This window comes from Schistocerca serialis, chromosome 6, assembly GCF_023864345.2.
Source record: "Schistocerca serialis cubense isolate TAMUIC-IGC-003099 chromosome 6, iqSchSeri2.2, whole genome shotgun sequence".
Lineage (NCBI taxonomy): Eukaryota > Metazoa > Arthropoda > Insecta > Orthoptera > Acrididae > Schistocerca > Schistocerca serialis.
Window position 1 is genome coordinate 721,959,652 of NC_064643.1, and position 20,566 is coordinate 721,980,217.

The window sequence follows — 20,566 nt, forward strand, 5'->3', positions numbered from 1 at the left end:
CCAAGTTGTCAGTTAGGATGAATGGACATATTCAGAGGGTGTATACTTGTGACACACAATATCATGTTGTAGAGCATCTTCTACTACCTGACAGTCATGACTACAGCCACATTTGCCATTTGCACTCTTCCACCACACACGAGTATCTCAGAACTCCTCAGGTAGGAACTGGCTGTCACAACATGTGCTTGGTTCTTGTCACCCACTGGCCTTCATTTATGTTACTTTCTTTGGCTTCAGCATTTCTTCTCAGTAACTATTCCTTTTTTCAGTCCCTTTCAATTTTCCATATCTTTTATTTTCTGACTTGTCTATCCCCTCCTCCTCCCCCCCCCCCCCCCCCTGCCCCTCAATGCCCCACCCCTGCACACACACACACATACAATGAACTTAGGTTTCCACTCTTATTAACTTATGCACAGTGTTTTGTCAGAAATCTTTGCCGTGCATATTACCCTATCTTCTTCAGTCCCTCTGCCAGAAGAAGGAGCCACTGACTCCAAAAGCTTCCAGATTTCAGTACTTTTCTTTCTCCTGCTGCTCCTTGGTGTTTAGATTTTTTATCTATCCAATTACACTATATTTTCAAATATTGATTAGTTTCATTGTTATGTATTCGAATCCCATGACTCACAAGGTGGCAACTGCCCTTCATGTACTCTTTTTGCATTTAATCCTTTTCTCCTGTCTTGTTCATGCATAGCTGAGGAAGTGTATCTATGAAGAAGTGTACAACAGCTACCCAGAAGTAAATAAAATAATTTCATACACAAAGAAAATGTTTCTAAATGTCCTGTCTTATGTGTTGCTCTTTAGAGATCTTATGTTGAACATAGTGTTGCCACATGAGCGTATCTTAGTGAGGTGGTGCACATGGATTGAAGTTGTCAGTTTCTATAATGATTATTTCCAAGCCATAAAACCTGTGATTGATTCATTTATGAGAGAGAGCCTTTAGTTTCAGTATAAGAGGCACAAAATGCTGTCATTGAACCTAAAATCAAAAATGTTTTTGTTTATATCCATGTCAACTTTTTCTTGCTTGTTAGTAGCAGAAAATTAGAATCTCTTGGACCATCTGTACAGAAATCATTAGAAATGGTTGAGAATGTCAAATGCAAGCTGACTGGCATTAGAGATGGTTTTGGGACGGGGGTAGTGAATAAGTTTGATGCTGTTTTTGGAAGAAATCCAGGCTACTCCACTTTTCCTTCTATTGGCAATGTCCTCAGTGGAGGAGATGAAGACACTATAGGTGAAATCTCTCCAGAATTACACAGGAACTGAAACTGATGGTAGCAAAGCAAAGCAGAAATGTTTAACCACATTTTCATGCTTCAGACTGTATACAGAAATTGTGGCTCTGTAATCATAATATATCATAGAGCCCCAAATAAAATATTTTGACCTGTATTTGAAAGAAAGCATAGGTCACACTCATCTACAAGAAGGTTAACAGAAGTGATCCTCAAAACTATCATCCAGTGTTATCAATATCTATCTGTTATAGGATCTTAGACCACACTATGAGCCCAAACATGATGAGGTATCTCAAACTCTCTTTCATGTCAGTAAGCAAGTGACTTCTAATTATAAATCCATCACCTTCCACCTGCATTCTCAAAACTTTATTAGAGGATAGCTTCTGTCAGAATATTGAACACTTTTTATGGAAAATACTCATTAACAATTGCTCAGTTTGGTCTCTGTAAAGGAGTTTTTGCAGAAAAAATTTACAACTGCTCAGTTTAGCTTCTGTAAAGGAGTTTCTGCAGAAAAATTTGTAAAAGATGGTAGAATTAAACAAGAAAAGTTACCAAGCTGACATTTTCTGTGAGCTTGCCAAGATATTTCATTATATAGACATAATATTTTGCTATAGAGACTAAAGCGAACAGCATTAAAATCATCCCCCTTGCATGGTTGGGGTCATAATTTAACAACAGAAAGTCACATTCACAAATGTCGCCACAGGGATAAAACTTGATTAAGAATGAGAAAAGTTTATGTATGGTCTTCTGCAGGGTTTGTTATGCAGTACACACACGTGTTTGATCTACATTAAGGATTTACTAAAGGCCTTAGAGTACTCTTCAAAACACTGTAATGTTTTCTCTCAATACCAATAAGGGCCCAAAAACAACAGCACCATATAAAGCTAGGAGTATAATGGAACCGGCTTACAACTTGCTCACAGTAGACAACTTAACTACCAATATTACAAAAGTTCATAGCACACAGTTTCAGAGAAATAAGAATTATTTGCATCTACCAAAAATAGGGAAAATTGGGCATACACTTAGTGAATCTCAATGTATGAAATTAGTAGGCAGTTGGATGGGCAACAAACCCAGGTGGTGCTAGCATATGGATAAGATCTCTGACTCACAGCACTGATTTGAAGACGGGATTGTTAGCACACTTATCATACTTTCAGCTGTAGAGTCCTTAAATATAATTTTCTGGATCAATACAGTGTCGCACAAAAAAGTAATTATTTCTCAGAACCATGTAGTGAAAATATTGTGCAAAGATTATAACAAAACATCTTGGAGAGGCCCAGTAAGGGATACAGAGATTATTATTTCATGATCATTGTATTTGTCCCAGTCGTGAATTTAAGATGAACTGTGAAATTTACAACCCCAATACTAGATATAAAAATAATTTCCATATACATTTTTCATTCTTGTTTAGATTTCAAGATGGAATTGTATAGCCTTGAGAAAGTCTTTAATGGGTTTTGGTTGTGCCACATATCAGGCAAGACACGAAATTTCTGGGTATTAAAAATGAGATAAAAATTTCCTTAGTTTGTTACTCATTCTGTAATTTATCAAAATATTTGCATGCAGAGAGTTAAATTCCAGTTAACATTGATGTTAAAATTAAACAGGATTCAGTTTCCCAGTATACAGGCAGCTGATTACAGTCTCCAAGATCAGTAAAGTCAAATTAATTTTTACTATGTTACAACAGATGTAACAACATCTCAATAATTTAAGAGGGAGAACAGTGGCTTTTTTTTTTTTTTTTTTTCAAAGTAGCTAATTTATAATGTATTAAAATTGTAACATTGTAATGTAGTAATAATTCCCGTAATTAATGATACAAGTAGTTTACCACTAATGGTAATTTTGGTAATTTTTTTTAGTATACTTCACAAAAATTCCCAGCAATGGCTGCTTCTGTCACTTTGTGTGTAACGTGACCTATACTTTGCCCATGATATGATTTACATAACGTGATTTGAAAGTGAGTAAGAGAATGAATAACTGTACAAAACAACCTCCTTTGTGCACAACACCATTGTAAGGGATGATCTTGTACTGGATTCCAAGGCAGTCAACAGCCAAAGAGGTCTGCACACTACCTCACCATTGAGACCCAAGTCAGTGACTGAAAGTGGGGGATAACAAATTGTGGCTGGTAAAGTCCACTACCTGGCTGTAATGTACCACCTTATAGCCATTAAGAAAAATGTAGTCCTTCTCAGGATGCCAGTGTGTGATCTTCCTCAGTAATTGTTGAGAAATATTTATTCTCAAGATAAGTTTACAGATTTTCTCATTATCAGATATTAATTGGTTCATTTGGTCAGTTAGCCAAAAAGTGGGCCATACAAAGTGAATAAATAAATAAACTAAAAACATTTGAGAATACGATTTAAATCTTCAAACCACTCATCCTAACAGTGGCTGTGGAGAGATCATGCATTGCTGTCCTGAATTTTACCATCTATAGCCCCCCCCCCCCCTCCCTCCACAAGCATTGTTACAGTGAACGAAACCATATAAAGACTTCTCACTCATCTCCAGACTGCCCACTGCTTCTGATGTGTGGTTTCCTCCAGTAATGAAAGGAACCATTAGTGCACACTCATTGCAGGGTCAATTGTAGAAGTCAGTCAAGGGGGGGAGCTAATGGGGGGAAGGAGGGGGTTAGGGGGAATGGAATATCGCTCAACAAAAGGAGAGTTGGGGTCCTCCACTGACAAGCTGGTGAAATTTGGTGTTGCTTAAAGTAGGTTTTGGTAACTGTTTTGGAGTTCAGGGTAATAACATGTCTACAGAATGTGTGTGCCTGGGAAAATAAATACAATTTGACCCAGATGTCCAGCGTTTTCAAAGTTTTTGTCTGAGGTCAGCAATTTAAGTTTTGGTAGGCATACCCAACATATTTAGCTTTCTTGATTATTGTAAGTGGTACTTGTACATTAATGTGCCCATTTTAAGTTAAATGATATTTATTGGTTTAGATAGTAAGTTATTTGCCACTCTTATTCTTTTGTTAAAATGTGTTTGAAATACATTGCAACCTATATTGCTACATAATTATAAAAAAAAATGATTGAATCTGTTGAAGTAATATATTCGCTGATTTCTGAATTCATTTTATCCAGTGTAATATGATACTTTGTTGGGGGAGGGGGCGCTATAGCCCCCATAGCCACCCCCCCCCCAACTCCCCTCCACCTGCCGCTGCCCCTGATTAATTGTGATTTATGTCCTCCACATTTTGGCTGGGAAATTATCTCTTATTTTGGGAGATGATAAACAAAGTATGAAACATTTACTAACCATTCTTTCTATTTTGAATGCCTAAAGATGTTCTTAGAGTCATTTGTACACATGTCTTCTGTAGTATTTTAACTAATTATATTAGTCTTAATGTTCTTTTGCATCAACTTTCATAATCTGGCCATTATCACCACAGTAATGCTCATTGTCACTGATTGTTTCATTTCTGTCATGTTCATTAATTAACTCACTTTTCATAATAATATTGAATGTAATTCAGGGTGCTCCCCTGACTTAAAGCTCCCACTACAGACTGCCAACATTATTTTGATAGAAGTTACACTCTAGCACTTTGTACCAGTGTTTTCTGTTCACATAATTCAAAACTTCTTTGTAATATCCTTGCATTTTTTACACCTAATTATTGTCACATTGGTAAGATAAATAATGTGTAAAAGAAATATTTTATTTTATTTTACTGGTTTTTGTCATTAACTTTACTATTTCTTTTTCCTGGGTAGCACAGAAAATTTAAAATTTGACTGGATGATCACAGAGTGGTCCAAATGTTCACAGACATGTGGCAATGGTGGATTTCAGGTAAATAAATAGTTTCATTTTATCACTTTATCACATACTTTTTAATAATGCAGTGCCTATTTCATTAAGAAACATATGCTTTTTAAGTATTTGGAGCATTCATCTTCAAAAACACTTTTGATAATTTCACTTTATCATAAATAATTACTCTTTTGATTATTGTTCACTATTCTCTATTTACTAGTTGTGTAAGAAGATCAGAAAGCTTAGCATGTATTTGTTTGTACTGCATAACATTTTATAGACAAAAAATTCTGATTATCTAACAGTTCAACTTGAAGACCAACGCAGGAGGATGGAAAAATATTAGAAATGTTACAAGTATAAAATGCTGTAAAAATTGGTGTAGTCAGTTAAATGTGATCCATTGTAATTCACTATACAGGGTGGTCCATTGATCGTGACCAGGGCAAATATCTCACAAAATAAGTGTAAAACGAAAAAACTACAAAAAACGAAACTTGTCTAGCTTGAAGGGGGAAACCAGATGTTGCTATAGTTGGCCTGCTAGATGGTGCTGCCATAGGTCAAATGGATATTAACCACGTTCTTTTTAAATAGGAACCTCCATTTTTTATTACATATTTGTGTAGTATGCAAAGAAATATGAGTATTTTAGTTGGACCACTTTTTTGCTTTGTGATAGGTGGTGCTGTACTAGTCACAAACATATGGCTCACAATTTTAGATGAACAGTTGGTAATAGGTAGGTTTTTTAAATTAAAATACAGAATGTAGGTACGTTTGAATTTTTTTTTTTTTTTTCGGTTGTTCCAATGCGATACGTGTGCCTTTGTGAACTTATCATTTCTGAGAATGCATGCTGTTACAGTGTGATTACCTGTAAATACCACATTAATGCAATAAATGCTCAAAATGATGTCCATCAACCTCAATGCATTTGGCTATACGGGTAACGACATTCCTCTCAACAGCTAGTAGTTCGCCTTCCGTAATGTTTGCACATGCATTGACAATGTGCTGACAAATGTTGTCAGGCGTTGTCGATGGATTACGATAGCAAATAGCCTTCAACTCTCCTCACAGAAAGAAATCCGGGGATGTCAGATCAGGTGAACATGCGGGCCATGGTATGATGCTTTGACAACCAATACACCGGTCATGAAATATGCTATTCAATATCACTTCAACCACACACGAGCTATGTGCCAGACATCCATCATGTTGGAAGTACATCACCGTTCTGTCATGCAGTAAAAGATCTTGTAGTAACATCAGTAGAGCATTACGTAGGAAATCGGCATACATTGCACCATTTAGATTGCCATCGATAAATTGGGGGCCAATTATCCTTCCTCCCATGATGCCGCACCATACATTAACCCACCGAGGTTGCTGATGTTCCATTTGTCGCAACCATAGTGGATTTTCCGTTGCCCAATAGTGCATATTTTGCCGGTTTACATTACAGCTGTTGGTGAATGATGCTTCGTCGCTAAATAGAACGCGTGCAAAAAATCTGTCATCGTCTCGTAATTTCTCTTGTGCCCAGTGGCAGAACTGTACATGACATTTAAAATCATTGCCATGCAATTCCTGGTGCATAGAAATATGGTGCAATCACTGTTGTTGTTGTAGCATTCTCAACACTGAGGTTTTTGAGATTCCCGATTCTCGCCAGTTTGTCTGCTACTGATGTGCAGATTAGCCATGACAGCAGCTAAAACACCTGCTTGGGCATCATCATTTGTTGCAGGTCGTGGTTGATGTTTCACATGTGGCTAAACACTTACTGTTTCCTTAAATAACGTAACTATCCAGTGAATTGTCCAGACATTTGGATGATGTCATCCAGGATACCGAGCAGCATACATAGCACACGCCCTTTGGGCATTTTGATCACATTAGCCATACATCAACACGATCTTGACCTTTTCTGAAATTGGTAAATGGTCCATTTTAACACGGGTAATGTATCACGAAGCAAATACCATCCGCACTGGCGGAATGTTACGTGATACCATGTACTTATATGTTTATGACTATTACAGGTCCATCATTCACAAAGTGAAGAAAGTGGTCCAACTAAAACATTCATATTTCTTTACATACTACATGAATATGTAATAAAAAATGGGGGTTCCTATTTAAAAAAACGCAGTTGATACCCGTTTGACCTATGGCAGCACCATTTAGCGGGCCAGCCATAGTGCCATCTGATTTCCCCCTTCAAGCTAGAAGAGTTTCATTCTTTGTAGCTTTTTCATTTGATGCTTATTTCGTGAGATATTTGGCCCATTCACTATCAATGGACCACCCTGTATATCGTCGCTAAGCAATGAAAACTTGTAACTCAAATTGGTCAAATTTTACAGGAGAAACAAAAAACTAATTATAGAAGTCACATGGGGACCTGATTAGTCAAATGTAGTGGTTTCTGCTACACAATATGGATCCGGTCATTGGTACATAAGACTTTATTATGCACTTCAAATTGTCTGCTGGTTTTTGGAGTTATGAGGTTTTCACAGTTATTTTTTTGGTAGTGATGGAGATAAGAGGCATGTAACGAGTGCACAGTTAAGAACTGAAATGAGTGAATGTTTAATTTGTTTAAAAATATTCTTACTTAAACTTTGCATTATTTGTGTATTATGAAACATCTGTAAGGATACATTGTTATAGATATAAAGTGAAATGAATAATTTCACATTGATCAAAATATTGTAATCTGGATTTTAATAAATTACAGTGTTTAAAAAAAATAGAAACAATGTCGTTAGCTTTAATTAAACTTTTATTACTGTAAACATTTGTGCAGTTTATTAACATTTATTATTGTTACTATTACACTACTATCACAGTCATAGGTGGCTGTAAACAAGTTTATTTTCGGCTGCATTTTTTTAGGCACAGACATGTTCTCTCATTACAAATGTGAGGCAGTGTGTCATAAAATGAATGCACATCCCTTGGAAGGACCAGCTTTAGTTGTTGCAAATGTGTAAACTTTTCTGCACTGATCTTTAGTAGTGAAACGTAGAGAGGGGGTACTGTAAATGAGCTGGGTATGTTTGACATCCTTCTTGGAAGTGGTTCCCATGTATCGCTGAATTTCAATTTATATTTCATTTTTCCAGAGGGACATACTTGGCCGAATAGACGAATACAACGAGAGTTTATCATAGGACTTGAAAAACGTGTGGTCCAAATAACTGACAACATAAGGTTTAGGACTTTGTCTTGTGGTAGTAAGCATAGAATCACACTCCATTTGAGTGTAATCTTTCTCCAGAAATTTTTGCACTATTGTAACACTTTTCTGATTGGCGAGATTAGCCAGTGCATTACTCATGACTGAGTTTTGTTTCTGGTACGTGCGTCCGTAGCTATAGAAAATAGCTTCTGAATAATTCTGGACGAACGTTTCTATAAAATGCACGAGTATACTGGCAAGTTCCGAAGCTGTTAGTCCACCTTCACTCTAGTGCCGAAGGTAACAATAACCATTGTTACTTTTTAAATCATAGATGGTAAAGTTGTGGACCTTCAGTTTGCTTTTGCAGTACAGTGCAGATGCTTTTAGTCTGGGAGAAAGCAGAAGTGCTTGAAGGTCAATAGTAAACACTCTAGCTGATCCTAATTTATCACTATTTTTCGCTTCCCTTGCCTCAGTTTTTCGGGTCATATGCACAGAGTATTCATTGTCTGAGAGATTGCCTGTCTGGTGAGAACAACAAAGGTTGCTCTGGTCCTTTCTAGGCGAAAATAAGTTTAGATTATTTTCATCGAATACCTCACAGAACTGTTTGTAAGCAGCTGGGATTTGTTCTCTTTTTTTGCAAAATTCTATATATTCCCCATGTATTTCTGATTTACTCTTCACATTAGGTTCCAAGTAGAGTTAAATGGAAGAACGACGGCAGTAATGCAATTCCAGTTTCGGCAACTCTGCAAAAAAATCTGATGCTGATTGTCGTCCACCTGAAACTTTCATTGGTCTCTCCTGCATTTGAGGCCCTTCAGCAAACGTTCTTCCTGATGCACTAGATGCCCATGTTTTGACACTCCATTCACCTAAGCGCAAAATTTTCAGAAACCTAGTCTTGCAGACAGTTTTTTTCTGTCCTTCTAATACAAAATTGTAATATGGTGTGTTAGAACGGTGAGATTTATTAGGTTCTGAATTATTTCTGCATCTTTTAACTGGAATGTAGTAGACATGGCTTCTAACAAAAATTTTTCTTTCGCCCCAAGATATGTCCTGCCACAAATGATTAAATATTAGCTGTCTCTGCTCTTCTGTAATATCCTTGAAATTCCTGTTCCGATTTAAGGAAGAATGTTTACAAGTACATCGTGGTTCCATTTCCCTCCTACTTCTGTTCATTGTTGGTCTCTTGGTGCCAAACTCATCTTTTTGCATTCCTAAATAATCCTGTCCCCTAATAAGTTTTTCTTTCTGCAAACTTTGAAGTGATTGATTGCTTTTCCTTGTACGGCGCTGCTTAGTACTTTTTACTCCCACATCAACTTCGTCATCGTCGTCTTCCGTGCTGTTGTTACTGCTATGGTCATTTTTGTTTTTATCTGGATCATACACATCACTATTGCCATTGGAGATATCATCCTCACTGCAGTGTTCCAAAAGACTTTCAAACTCAGAAGTGGAATTCGCCTCTGTATTGGCCTCTTTTTCCACATTATCTGTAGTGTAAACAATAATATTTAAATAATATAATCACCTCAACTTTCAAACAAGGATATTTCCTGAAGTTACAACAATATAAACTATGGTTTACCTTCATTTTGTAGGTCTACTCTTTCTTTTGGTGCAGGACAAGGAGAACCCGACTAGAATCTTCTTCTGGTGATTTTATACGATATGATCTGTTGTCAGCTTGTTTCACAAGATGAAGAGTGAATTTACTCTTTTTACCCATAGCTGAAAACAATGTAGTTACTGTAGAATGTATAGGATTCTGTTAAGTTCTAAAATTAGATCCTCGTATGTACCAAGTGCAGTCTGCTTTAGCGCGATGAAAAACTCGTAAGTCAACATTGTATTTAACGAGGTCATTATTAATTCTGTATATTAAAATACATTACATATATACCTAGAAATACTTACACGTACCTGTAGCAATAAAGCAGTGTTGGGTCTGTCAGTCAAAAAGATTACTATCACATCAAAAAACGTTTTAATCTCAGAGCATATGTTCGCCCTGCACACTAACAATGGCGATTACCGGAGATGTGAGGTTTACAGCACAAACTACATATCGCTGAAGATGTGAGTTTTTCATTATTGCCGCTAGATGGCGACACCATTCAACTCGAAGAAGGAAGGTTTCAACAGGCTATCTGGCATAATTGTCTACATTTGGTAATAGAGTTACATGTATTTCATTGTCAGATGGAGTTACGAGGTTTTCATTGCCTAGCAACGGTATGTATTTCTCTTGACTGCAATGTCAAGAAGCAGTTTGATAAATGGTTTCAGTTACAGGACAAATATTTTCATATCATGGTTTCTAATGCTAGAGGAGCATGAGAAGCTATGTTCCAAAGGTGCTTATTCATAGCTGAAACCAATTACCTGACTGCTTATTATCAAGACAAATAAATTTATAATGAATTGCAAAATGTAAAAGCAAGCAATGGAAGGTCCATAATGCCTTAACAATAATATTATGAAAAGGATAGATTCCTGCTCACCACTTAGAGGAGGCATTGTGGAATGTGAAATGTGTGTTATTCATCTTATAATATATACAATTTCAGAATATAAGTCTGATGTCCAGGAGACATGGCAAGGTTACAATTAGATAATTTGAAATTTTGTCACACTTACAATAATACTTTGTGGAGAATTTACTTATTTAAAATTTGTCAAACTTACAGTATTTACATCTACTATAACTATTATAAATTTTTTTCTATTTTAGGGATCCAGCTCAAAGTATTACTTCATCCTTCATGAAATCTTCGACAGAGTAGTACCATCATTCAGTTAGAAAATCATGTAACTTGCTTTTTAAAATATTTATCTTCATATTCATTATTTCACAGGCTTTTATTGTGTTGTGAATTTTCTTGGCTATATACTAAGGAGTTTGAACTCGCAGTTTTAAGTGATGTGAGGTGAGCATGAAGTTTTCTTTGTGTCTCATGTTGTATGAGTGTTCAAAATGTGTTTTTTTTTTTTTTTTTTTTTTTTTTTATTTTATGAAAAGGCTGCATGCCACATGTCGCCACAATTCCGCGATCTTACAATGCGATTCCAACGCAGCGTCTGAGGCAAGACAAGTCGCGCAGCAGCAGTATCCACGCACCTGTCCAATGGCACTCTTTTAGCAGAGTTGACACTCGGTGTGGTGGCTGACTATAAATGGGAACTGCCTTTATGGTCCTTCCCATCAGCCACCGCGCCGAGTGTCAACTTTGTTTCTGGACCAAAAGTCCTTCTTCGGAAATAGAAAACACAAACACATTCACACAAGCACAACTCCCTCTCCCTACTCCCCCACTCCCCCCTCTCTCTCTCAAGCTCATTGCTGTTTCTCTATGAATGAACCTGCTCCAAAGTGATACGACTCCATCATTTATGGCACACAGACAGTGGTTGCACAGCACACACGTGAAATGATCCAAAAGTGTTTCTACATTTGACATAAGTGCAAGAGAATTTAATGCTTGCAGCCAACAGCACTACCCAAGTAACAGCTAAATGTGATGTACACATCACAACCACAACCAGTGGTGCCAACTCTATCAAGGGGAATTCCCACCTGCATAGTTCAGAGGAACTTGTGCTGGAATAGTGTATCCAAATGGCCCTTGTAGTGAAGCAGCCATTGAAGCCATTTGAGTTGTGGTGTGCAGCATATTCAGCAACTGTATGGTCAAGTTTATTGTTCACCACAGTTTGGCAGTGACCAATCGTGCAAATATATCATTCCCTATTGAATAAATAGTTGGTTATTTGTCTTGTCCACATAGTTTTCTGTGCAGTAATTGCAGCATGGCTGACATATAACATGGGTGCTTTCACACGGCCTTGCGTTTTATTGGATGGGAAATTTCTGTGGTTGGACTGCAGTAGGAAGTGGGTCAGTGTACAGGACAGGTCTTGCAATGGGTCAACCACAAGGAAAAGACCCATGGGACACAAGATTGGTTACAGGAGTGGAAGAAACAGGGATGGAACAGGATGTTCTGTAGGTTGGGTGGGCAGTAGAACACTGCTTTGGGTGATGTAGATAGGATTTTGGGTAGAATATCCCTCGTATCGGGACACAACAAGGGGTAGCCGAAGCCCTGGCCTAGCTTTTCATGGCCAGGATCATACTGGGTTATCATAGGAGTGCTGATCAGTAGCTGGTTAACAGGTTTACTGATGTCAGAGGAGGTGGTGGCACAGGAGATATGTTTGTGGATGAAATGGCTAGGATACTGTCTGTCAATAAAGACTCTGGTAAGGTTATCAGTATATTTCAACTGCTCCTACTGTCCACTCCAGATGTGTCATTGACATGTGGTGAGGCTATAAGGAAGAGACTTTTTGATATGGAATGGGTAACAGATGTCAAAGTGGAGATACTGTTGGTGGTTGGTGTGCTTGATATGAAGATATGTATTTATGGAGCCATCTGAGAGGAGAAGACTGGCATCTATAAAGATGGCTTATCAGGTTGAGAAGGATCAGGTGAAGCAGATGTGGTAGTAGGTTTAGATTAGATTAGATTAGATTAAATTTACTTTCATTCCAATTGATCCGTAGTGAGGAAGTCCTCCAGGATCTGGAACATGTCAGAAAAACAACAATACATGACAAATATTTACAACTAAAACAAATAAGCTAATGTACCATTCCACAGGTCCCAAGTGGAATGGTCGTCATTTTTTAATGAACACTATATGAAAGAGTCATTTTACAAATACTAATGCACTGAATTTAAAATAAAAAAGTTTTTTATTTATTTATAAGGTAATAAACATGTAATAGAACTACTATAATACTTATTTACAATGAACACATTACTGCACTGAAATGGTGCAGAAGTTAGATTGTACACACACACACACACACACACACACACACAAATTTTCAATGAACACATTACTGCACTGAAATTGTGCAGTAGTTATATTGTACTTATATACAAATCAGTTGATTTTACTGAGAAATTCATCACTGGAGTAGAAGGAGTGGGCCACCAATCAATCCTTTAGGTGTTGTAGTTATGAAGTAACGAGTAGAGATTGCTCTTGCCATGAGTCCAGACCATGAGAATGTCATCAGTGAATCTGAATCATGCAAGGGATTTTAGATGTTGACTGGATAGGAACAATTCCTCCAGAAGGCCTGTAAATAAGTTGACATAGTATGGTGCCATGTGAGGATCCATTGCAGTGCTACAGATTTGTTTATAGATTTACTCTTCAAAACTGTCACAATTGTGGGTCAGGATGTGGTTGGCTAGGAGGATTATGAAAGAGGTAGTGGGTTTGGTATCAGGAGGATGTTGGAAAAGATTGTGTTCCATGCCCACAAGGTCACGGGCATAGGAAATGTTGGTGTACAAGGCTGTCACATCTGCAGTGACCAACATGGAGTCTGGTGGCAATGGGACAGGAATTGTGGAGAGATAATGTAGGAAGTGATCAGTATTTTGAATGTAGAGTGAGAGGCTATGGACAGTAGTTTGGAGGTGTTGGTCAGCAAAGACAGCTGTTTGTTTGGTGGGAGCATTGTACACAGCCACAGTGGGACGACCAGAAGGGAGACCAGTGGGGTTGGGTTTGTGGAGTAGGTAAAAGGTAAGAGTGCAGGGAATTGCTGTTGTGAGGAGGGAGGTGGATTCCAGTGTCAGGTTTCTGGATGGATGTAAGATCTTGAGGAGCTACTGGAGACCATGTTGGACTTCTGGGATAGGATCGTGGTCATCAGGTTTGTTCGCAGAAGTGTCAGAAAGTTGACAGAGGCCCTCAACTTCATATTCACTCCCACTCATGACCACTGTGGTCGAGCTTTTGTTATGCGAAGGATGATGAGATTGGGGTTGGTTTTCAGGTTACAGATAGCTGTGTTTCCATAGAATTGACGTTGGACTCACTAGGGAGGGATTTAGGAAAGGAAGGTGTGGCCAGATTAGAAGTAAGGAATTTGTAAAATTTTATTAGGGATGACTGGGTGGAAGGGTGGAAGGACCAAAGTTGGAGGAAGGTTGAAACTTTTAAACAAGGTTCTGGGTGGGGCTTTGGTTGGTAGTTGTCAGTGTGGTGAGTGGTGAAGAAATATTTCCACTACAGAGCACAAGTAAAGGAAAGAAGGTCCTTTACAAGTCCATCATGGTTGAACATAGGTTTCTGTCTGTGGCGTCGATCCACGCATCGATAGGCCAGAACATTGTAAGTGTATCATGTCTTCGAGTTGATCTTTGTTTTATATACTTCCGGGACCTCAGTTCCGGCCTAGTCTTCGACTTGTACGTTTGCCGCGTAATAAAAGTATTGATGATTAGAAGAGATAACTGTGGTCATTACCTTACCACCTTGATATCTCCTTCAGTGGTGACCCCGAAGTTCGAATAATCCGTTGAACTGAGTAAAAAGTGACTATCGCACTAGCTTCTGCGTTCCGCATGGACCTTTGTCCGCTACACAGTGGCCTTCTACAACAAGCCGCCGCCACCGCCCGGTTTTCACCAGCAATAGCAACTAAATTCAAGCACGCCAGCTGTAGTTGGTGCCTGACATGAATTTCTGCAGTCCTATAGCCTCGAGAACCCAGGGACCTCGTCAGGTGCAGTGGATTTGAACATGATGCCAGCGGTCTCCGACTCCGGCTTTGTTAGCCCCCAAGTGCTTCAGTTTTCGCCCCACAGCAGTACAAGAAACCACTACACACTGATACCAAACTTTAATGCAAGTACTGTAAATAGTGGGAAGCATAGTTTTCATAATGTGCCACAACAGGATGCCTTTTTTAATGTGCAAGTCCCATGTGTGTATCATTCCGCACCAGTTGCACACTACGTGAATGACATTCGCCAGCCTGTTACTCTGAGTGTTCATCAGTGCAGTAATATGAGTGGGTCAGGTTCCACCAAGCTCATCAGTGACTCTGTGATGGACAATTTCGCTGCAGATGTGGAGGACCAATTGCATAATAACCTGTTGAGCAACTGCCGTGACCACTTTGACCTGCCGCCGCAACAACCGGACCTGCTTCACTCCAGGCTGGGCTTCCTACTAACGGATTTCGCTTCCCCTCCAGCTACTATGAACACAGCTGGCATGTCTGCTTCCTCTCTACTGCCCTCACAACGCAGACTTAACTTGACTTGCCTACTGCTGCATCCGCGAGCAGCTGCCCTCATTCTTCGACCACCAGTTCGTCGAATATACCAAAACTTCCGGCATTCAAACCTGCCCACCCGGAATTCTGGTTCAACCTGATTGAGCAAACTTTCAGTGTCCGTGCACTTGATGACAATGCCCATTTCACATGCCTCATGAACCACCTCCACGACCGTGTCAACTTAATTTATGACCTGGTTAAGTCACCTCCTCAGAATGAGAGGTACGCTACAGCTAAACAAGCAATACTGGAACGTTTCTCCAAGACAAGAAGAGAAAACGTTCGACAGCTCATCTATGAGGAACACCTCGGCGACAAATCTCCGTCCCAGCTGTGGCAATGCCTTTGACTTCTCGTCGGTGAATGCAACATGCCAGACGCCATGCTCACCGAGATTTGGACAGAAAAGCTGCCTCTGTCTGTCCAAACAGCCATCCCTGCCTATGAAGATAGACCGAATAGCAAACACTTGCGTGCTGCTGACTGAGCTTACTCCGCTCTGCTATGTGAATGCCGTGCCCAGCAGTCCGGTAGCTACGCCAGTTTCCAACCACGACCAGGGCCCCAACGTGGACGCCCCACTAAACCTAAGTCTGTCAAGCTTGCTGCACTACCGGCACCTTCATGTCCACACAACAACAGCACATCTGACTCTGCGGAAGATTCTGGGGCGCCGCCGTCTGACCACTCACAGGAGCAGACATCTGCCCATAAATACTGTTTCTTCCATGCAAAATTCGGGGAACAAGCATGCAATTGTAAACCGCCATGCTCCTACCCAAACTTCAACTGCAGGTAGGCAGCGGCACCACCTCCTGTGATGTAAACAACAGGCACTGTCCCACGGTCCATTCTATGTCCAACACTAATGCTTAGAATGGACGAGTCTACATCCGCGACTTGAACTCTGGCACAAACTTTCTCATCGACATGGGCACAGATGTTTCCCTACTTCCATCTCGTCTTTCTACTGAAAAGATCCGACTACACAAAACTGTCCTACGTGCTGTAAACCCATCTAGTTTGTTGTGCTTAGGTTCTACTTCATATGCAGTGTCCCTCTCGCCTGAGTCCAACCTGAAGTGGTCCTTCCTGGTGGCTGACATTGACGATCCCATTTTGGGCATCGACTTTCTACGACACCACAAACTGTGGCCTGACCTCATCAAGAATACAGTGTTCTACCACCCTATCCAGGAACACATCCCGTGTGCTTCATCAAGCGTGAATAGTACTGCTAAACAGGTCCACTTGGCTAGGAAGTGTAATAACCCCTCCTCCAAGCTCTTCTCATGGACCAGTAAGTGGCTCACAGAGTGTGTCGAGTCTACACGCCTGTGCTTGGAACAACTTGAGCTACGCCGTTGCCTTAATGAGTTATCTTTGGCATGGCAGCAGCTTGCAGCAGACGACGCCTCGGCAACACACAAGGTTAACTGGAGCCACTACAGTGTTCTCGCGCCCGATTGAATTTGTGACCATGTGCCACATAAACTGTACAGCATCCGCACTCCCACCATCTCTAACTGTGTTAATTCGAGTGCACATTCATCCCCCTCCTCGCTTGGGCAGCTAACTTCCCAGGCGCAGGTTAGTCTTTTGATTTACTGCCATCAGCTGTTCATTTGGGCCCACTACCACCACCAAGCTTGACAGCGGCACCTTCGGTTACTAATATACAGTGTACCAACCTTGTTTTGCGTAGCTCACTTGTCTGTCACTCCCAGCCACCCAACAGTTGGCACTTATGCAAACTTTCGCTGTGCGCGCCACAATCCAGCCTAGCGGCTGCCGCACACACTATACCACAAACAGTCACCTCGTGTACCGCGTCGCACGTTTCCGTGGTTACAGACGGCACCGCCCACAAACTTTGCTTGCAAGATGGACCGCCTGTCTCTTGCCAACCACGCCATCTCAAGCTAACTCATGAAAGTGGCTCGCGAACAAATAGGCGATCTCTTAACAGCCAGCGTAATCGAACCATTTGCCAGATGCTGGGCCTCGCCTATCCACTTCATCACAAAAAGCGACGACACCTGGCGTATGGTTGGCAACTATACTGAGTTGAACTCTCGTACTATCATAGACAAGTACCCGGTTCCTCACATTGCGGATTTTAACCATGCTCTTGTAGGCACCAAATATTTCTCGATAGTGGACTGTAGGAGGGCCTATCATAAAATTCCGATGAAAAGACGGCTGTTACAACACCTTTCGGCCTTTTCCAGTACTGATTCATGCCCTTTGGCCTCCGCAATGCTGCACAAACTTGGCAGAGATTCATAAACAAGGTGTTGTTTTTATCTGGATTTTTGTTTCGTTTACTTGGACGACATTCTTATTTTCAGTCCTACTTTGCAAAAGAGCAAGGAACATTTGCAAGTTGTTAAAGATACTCTTACTGCTGCCGGAGTTGAACTGAATAATAAGAATCTCCAATTGCACCAGACTTCTTAGGCTACATCATGTCAGCTAAGGGCCTCACTCCTCCCGAGGATAAAATCAAACCTGTTTTGAATTTGCCACGCCCTCACTCATTTAAAGAACTGTGCAGGTTCATTGGAACAGTTAACTATTATAGGATGCACTTGCCTGCCTTAGCCGATGTTCAGGCTCCCCTAACAGACGCCCTTGCTGGCAAAAATACGACCGGTTTCTGCTCGGTCCTCTGGACCCCTGCCATGGAACAAGCTTTTGACAAACTGAAGCACCTACTAGCAAACGCAGTGACTGTTGCCCACCCGCATCCAGACACTACATTTTTTATTACCGCGGATGCCAGTGATACCGCAGTAGGTGCTGTCCTCAGCCAAACCATCAGAGATACTACCTCTCCTTTGTAGTTCTTTTCTAAGAAGCCCAATGGCACAGTTCACGAGGCTGTGAAATACTTTTGCGCCGAGGTTGAGGGTAGGGACTTCTTCATTTTCACCGACCATAAACCTTTGGTTGCTGCTGTAAAGAACCCCCCGACTGACCCTCCACCTAGACGCTTCCGTCATTTGGACTTTATATTGCAATTTACCTCTGACATATGATACATCAAGGGTGCAGATAATGTGGTCGCAGATTTTTTGTCTCGTGTCGGCGCTCTCACAACTCTGATAGACCTCTCTAACTTGCCTCGGCTGCAGTCTGCCGACACGGACGCTATGGACCTTATTTCCGATCACAGCTCGTCACTCAAACCTGTGCGATCCACCTTTCCCAGTGTCATAGGCAAGGTTTGGTGTCACAAATCAACTGGTATGCTGCGTCCCTTCATACCCAAACCTCTACAGAGACAAGTGTTTGACAAATTACACAACCTAGCTCATCCAGGTCTGAGAGCCTCTACCAGACTTATTTCAGAGTGCTTCATCTGGCACATCGTGCATTGCGACTGCCAAGCCTGGGCCCGTGCCTGCATTCCGTGCCAACAAAATAAAGTTTCGCAACACACATCGCCCCCACTAGGCAGCTTCACTGCTCCTCCCAGTCGCTTCCAGCATGTTCACATCGACTTGGTGGGCCCCCCCTCACCCCCTCCGAGGGTTACAGATACGTGCTATCTATTAAAGACAGAACCTCTCGTTGGGTGGAAGCTGCCCTGCTACCCAATATTACATCCGAATTAATGGCACGATCCTTCATAGACTCTTGGATTTCACACTCTGGCTGCCCTGTTTACTTGACAATCGACCAAGGCCATCAATTTGAGTCTGCCTTGTTTTCTGAACTATGTAGGCTGTGTGGCATCAACAAAATTCATTCAACAGCATACCACCCCCAAAGCAACGCCCTTGTGAAACGTTGGCATAGGACACTTAAGACAGCCCTACGTTGCCATGGCCTCCTTTGGACAGAAGCCCAGCCATTTGTCTTACTCGGTTTGCGGACCACTTTCAAGGAAGACCTTAAAGGCTCAGTGGCTGAGTTCGTCTATGGCCAGTCACTTACACTGTCAAGTGAACTTGTTGCTCCTACTCCAGTCGCCAAACCGTGCAGCTCGCAGGTTCCTGCCACGCCCACTCAGACCTCGCCGTCTGGCTCTCACCCCTCTACTCACAGCACACCGCCCTCACCTTGCTATGGTTTCCCCACCCCACTGGCTCAGCATACCTCTCCGTTAGCAGGCGCCACTTATGAGCTCTCTACCCACGTTCATCCTAATGACATTTGTGGTTTATCTGTCGTCATTAGTGGCGATACCGCATTAGTGGTGCTTGCGTGTGACGATTCCTGTGGCTCGTTAGGTGGTGAGTCACAACGTGTAGCGAAGCATTTCAAAATCTCTCGAAGTGCTATGTGTGGCAACCTACGTGCTTACGTTAGGCCAAGTGGAAAGGTGATCATTAGGTTCCCTGTCGACGACATCTTTCCACACCAGCGCTCCCGCACCGGCCGACGACTACGACCGCCAACGTCGCTTCAAGACTTCAGCATCAGCATTCCAGGATTTGCTCCACGCTCTCCTCCCACACGATCCGTGCCGTTAGACATGGAGGAACTCACTGTAACCCACTTAAACACTCGCCAACCCCCCCCCCCACCTCCCCCCTTCCACCCCCCCTCCTCCCCCCCCCCCCCCGCCTCCACCTTTGGGTACGTACTCCACACTGCAGGGGGGGAGGGGGGAGTATGTGGCGTCGATTCACGGATCGGTAGGCCAGAACATCATATGTGTATTATGTCTTCGAGTTGATCTTTGTTTTGTATACTTCCGGGACCTCAGTTGCGTCCTAGTCTTCTACCTGTACGTTTGTTGTGTAATAAAAGTATTGATGATTAGAAGAGAGAACTGTGGTCATTACCTTACCACCTTGATATCTCCTTCATGTCTAAAGGTGAGGCCTTTAAGAAGTACTGAGACTTCTTAAGCAGTCAGAATTTTGGCAGAAAGGTTAGCAACAGTGTAATGGGATGAGTATTCAGGACAGTGTATTTCATGGAGGGTGGAGGAAGGTTTAGGGGATGTGGAAAGTGAACTGAGTCAGCAAGACTAGTTTGGGAAGCTATGAGAGGTTTATGGGGTGGGATTGGATCAGAATGTTAGGCCCTTTGCTGGCTATAGGGAGTCCCATATGGCAAAAGACCGGAGTAGCTGAGCGGCTGTTCCTGGAGGAGGTTCGAGTCC

At 41.3% G+C, this 20,566-nt stretch overlaps 1 protein-coding gene across 1 annotated transcript in view; it reads left to right on the forward strand.

Annotated features, from left to right (window-relative positions):
- Positions 1-20,566, forward strand: part of LOC126485046 (protein madd-4-like) — a 697,683-nt gene that overhangs the window by 606,909 nt on the left and 70,208 nt on the right. The window contains exon 19 of the mRNA XM_050108648.1: positions 5,047-5,120. Within this exon, the coding sequence (XP_049964605.1) occupies positions 5,047-5,120 (74 nt within the window). The remainder of the gene's footprint in view (positions 1-5,046; positions 5,121-20,566) is intronic.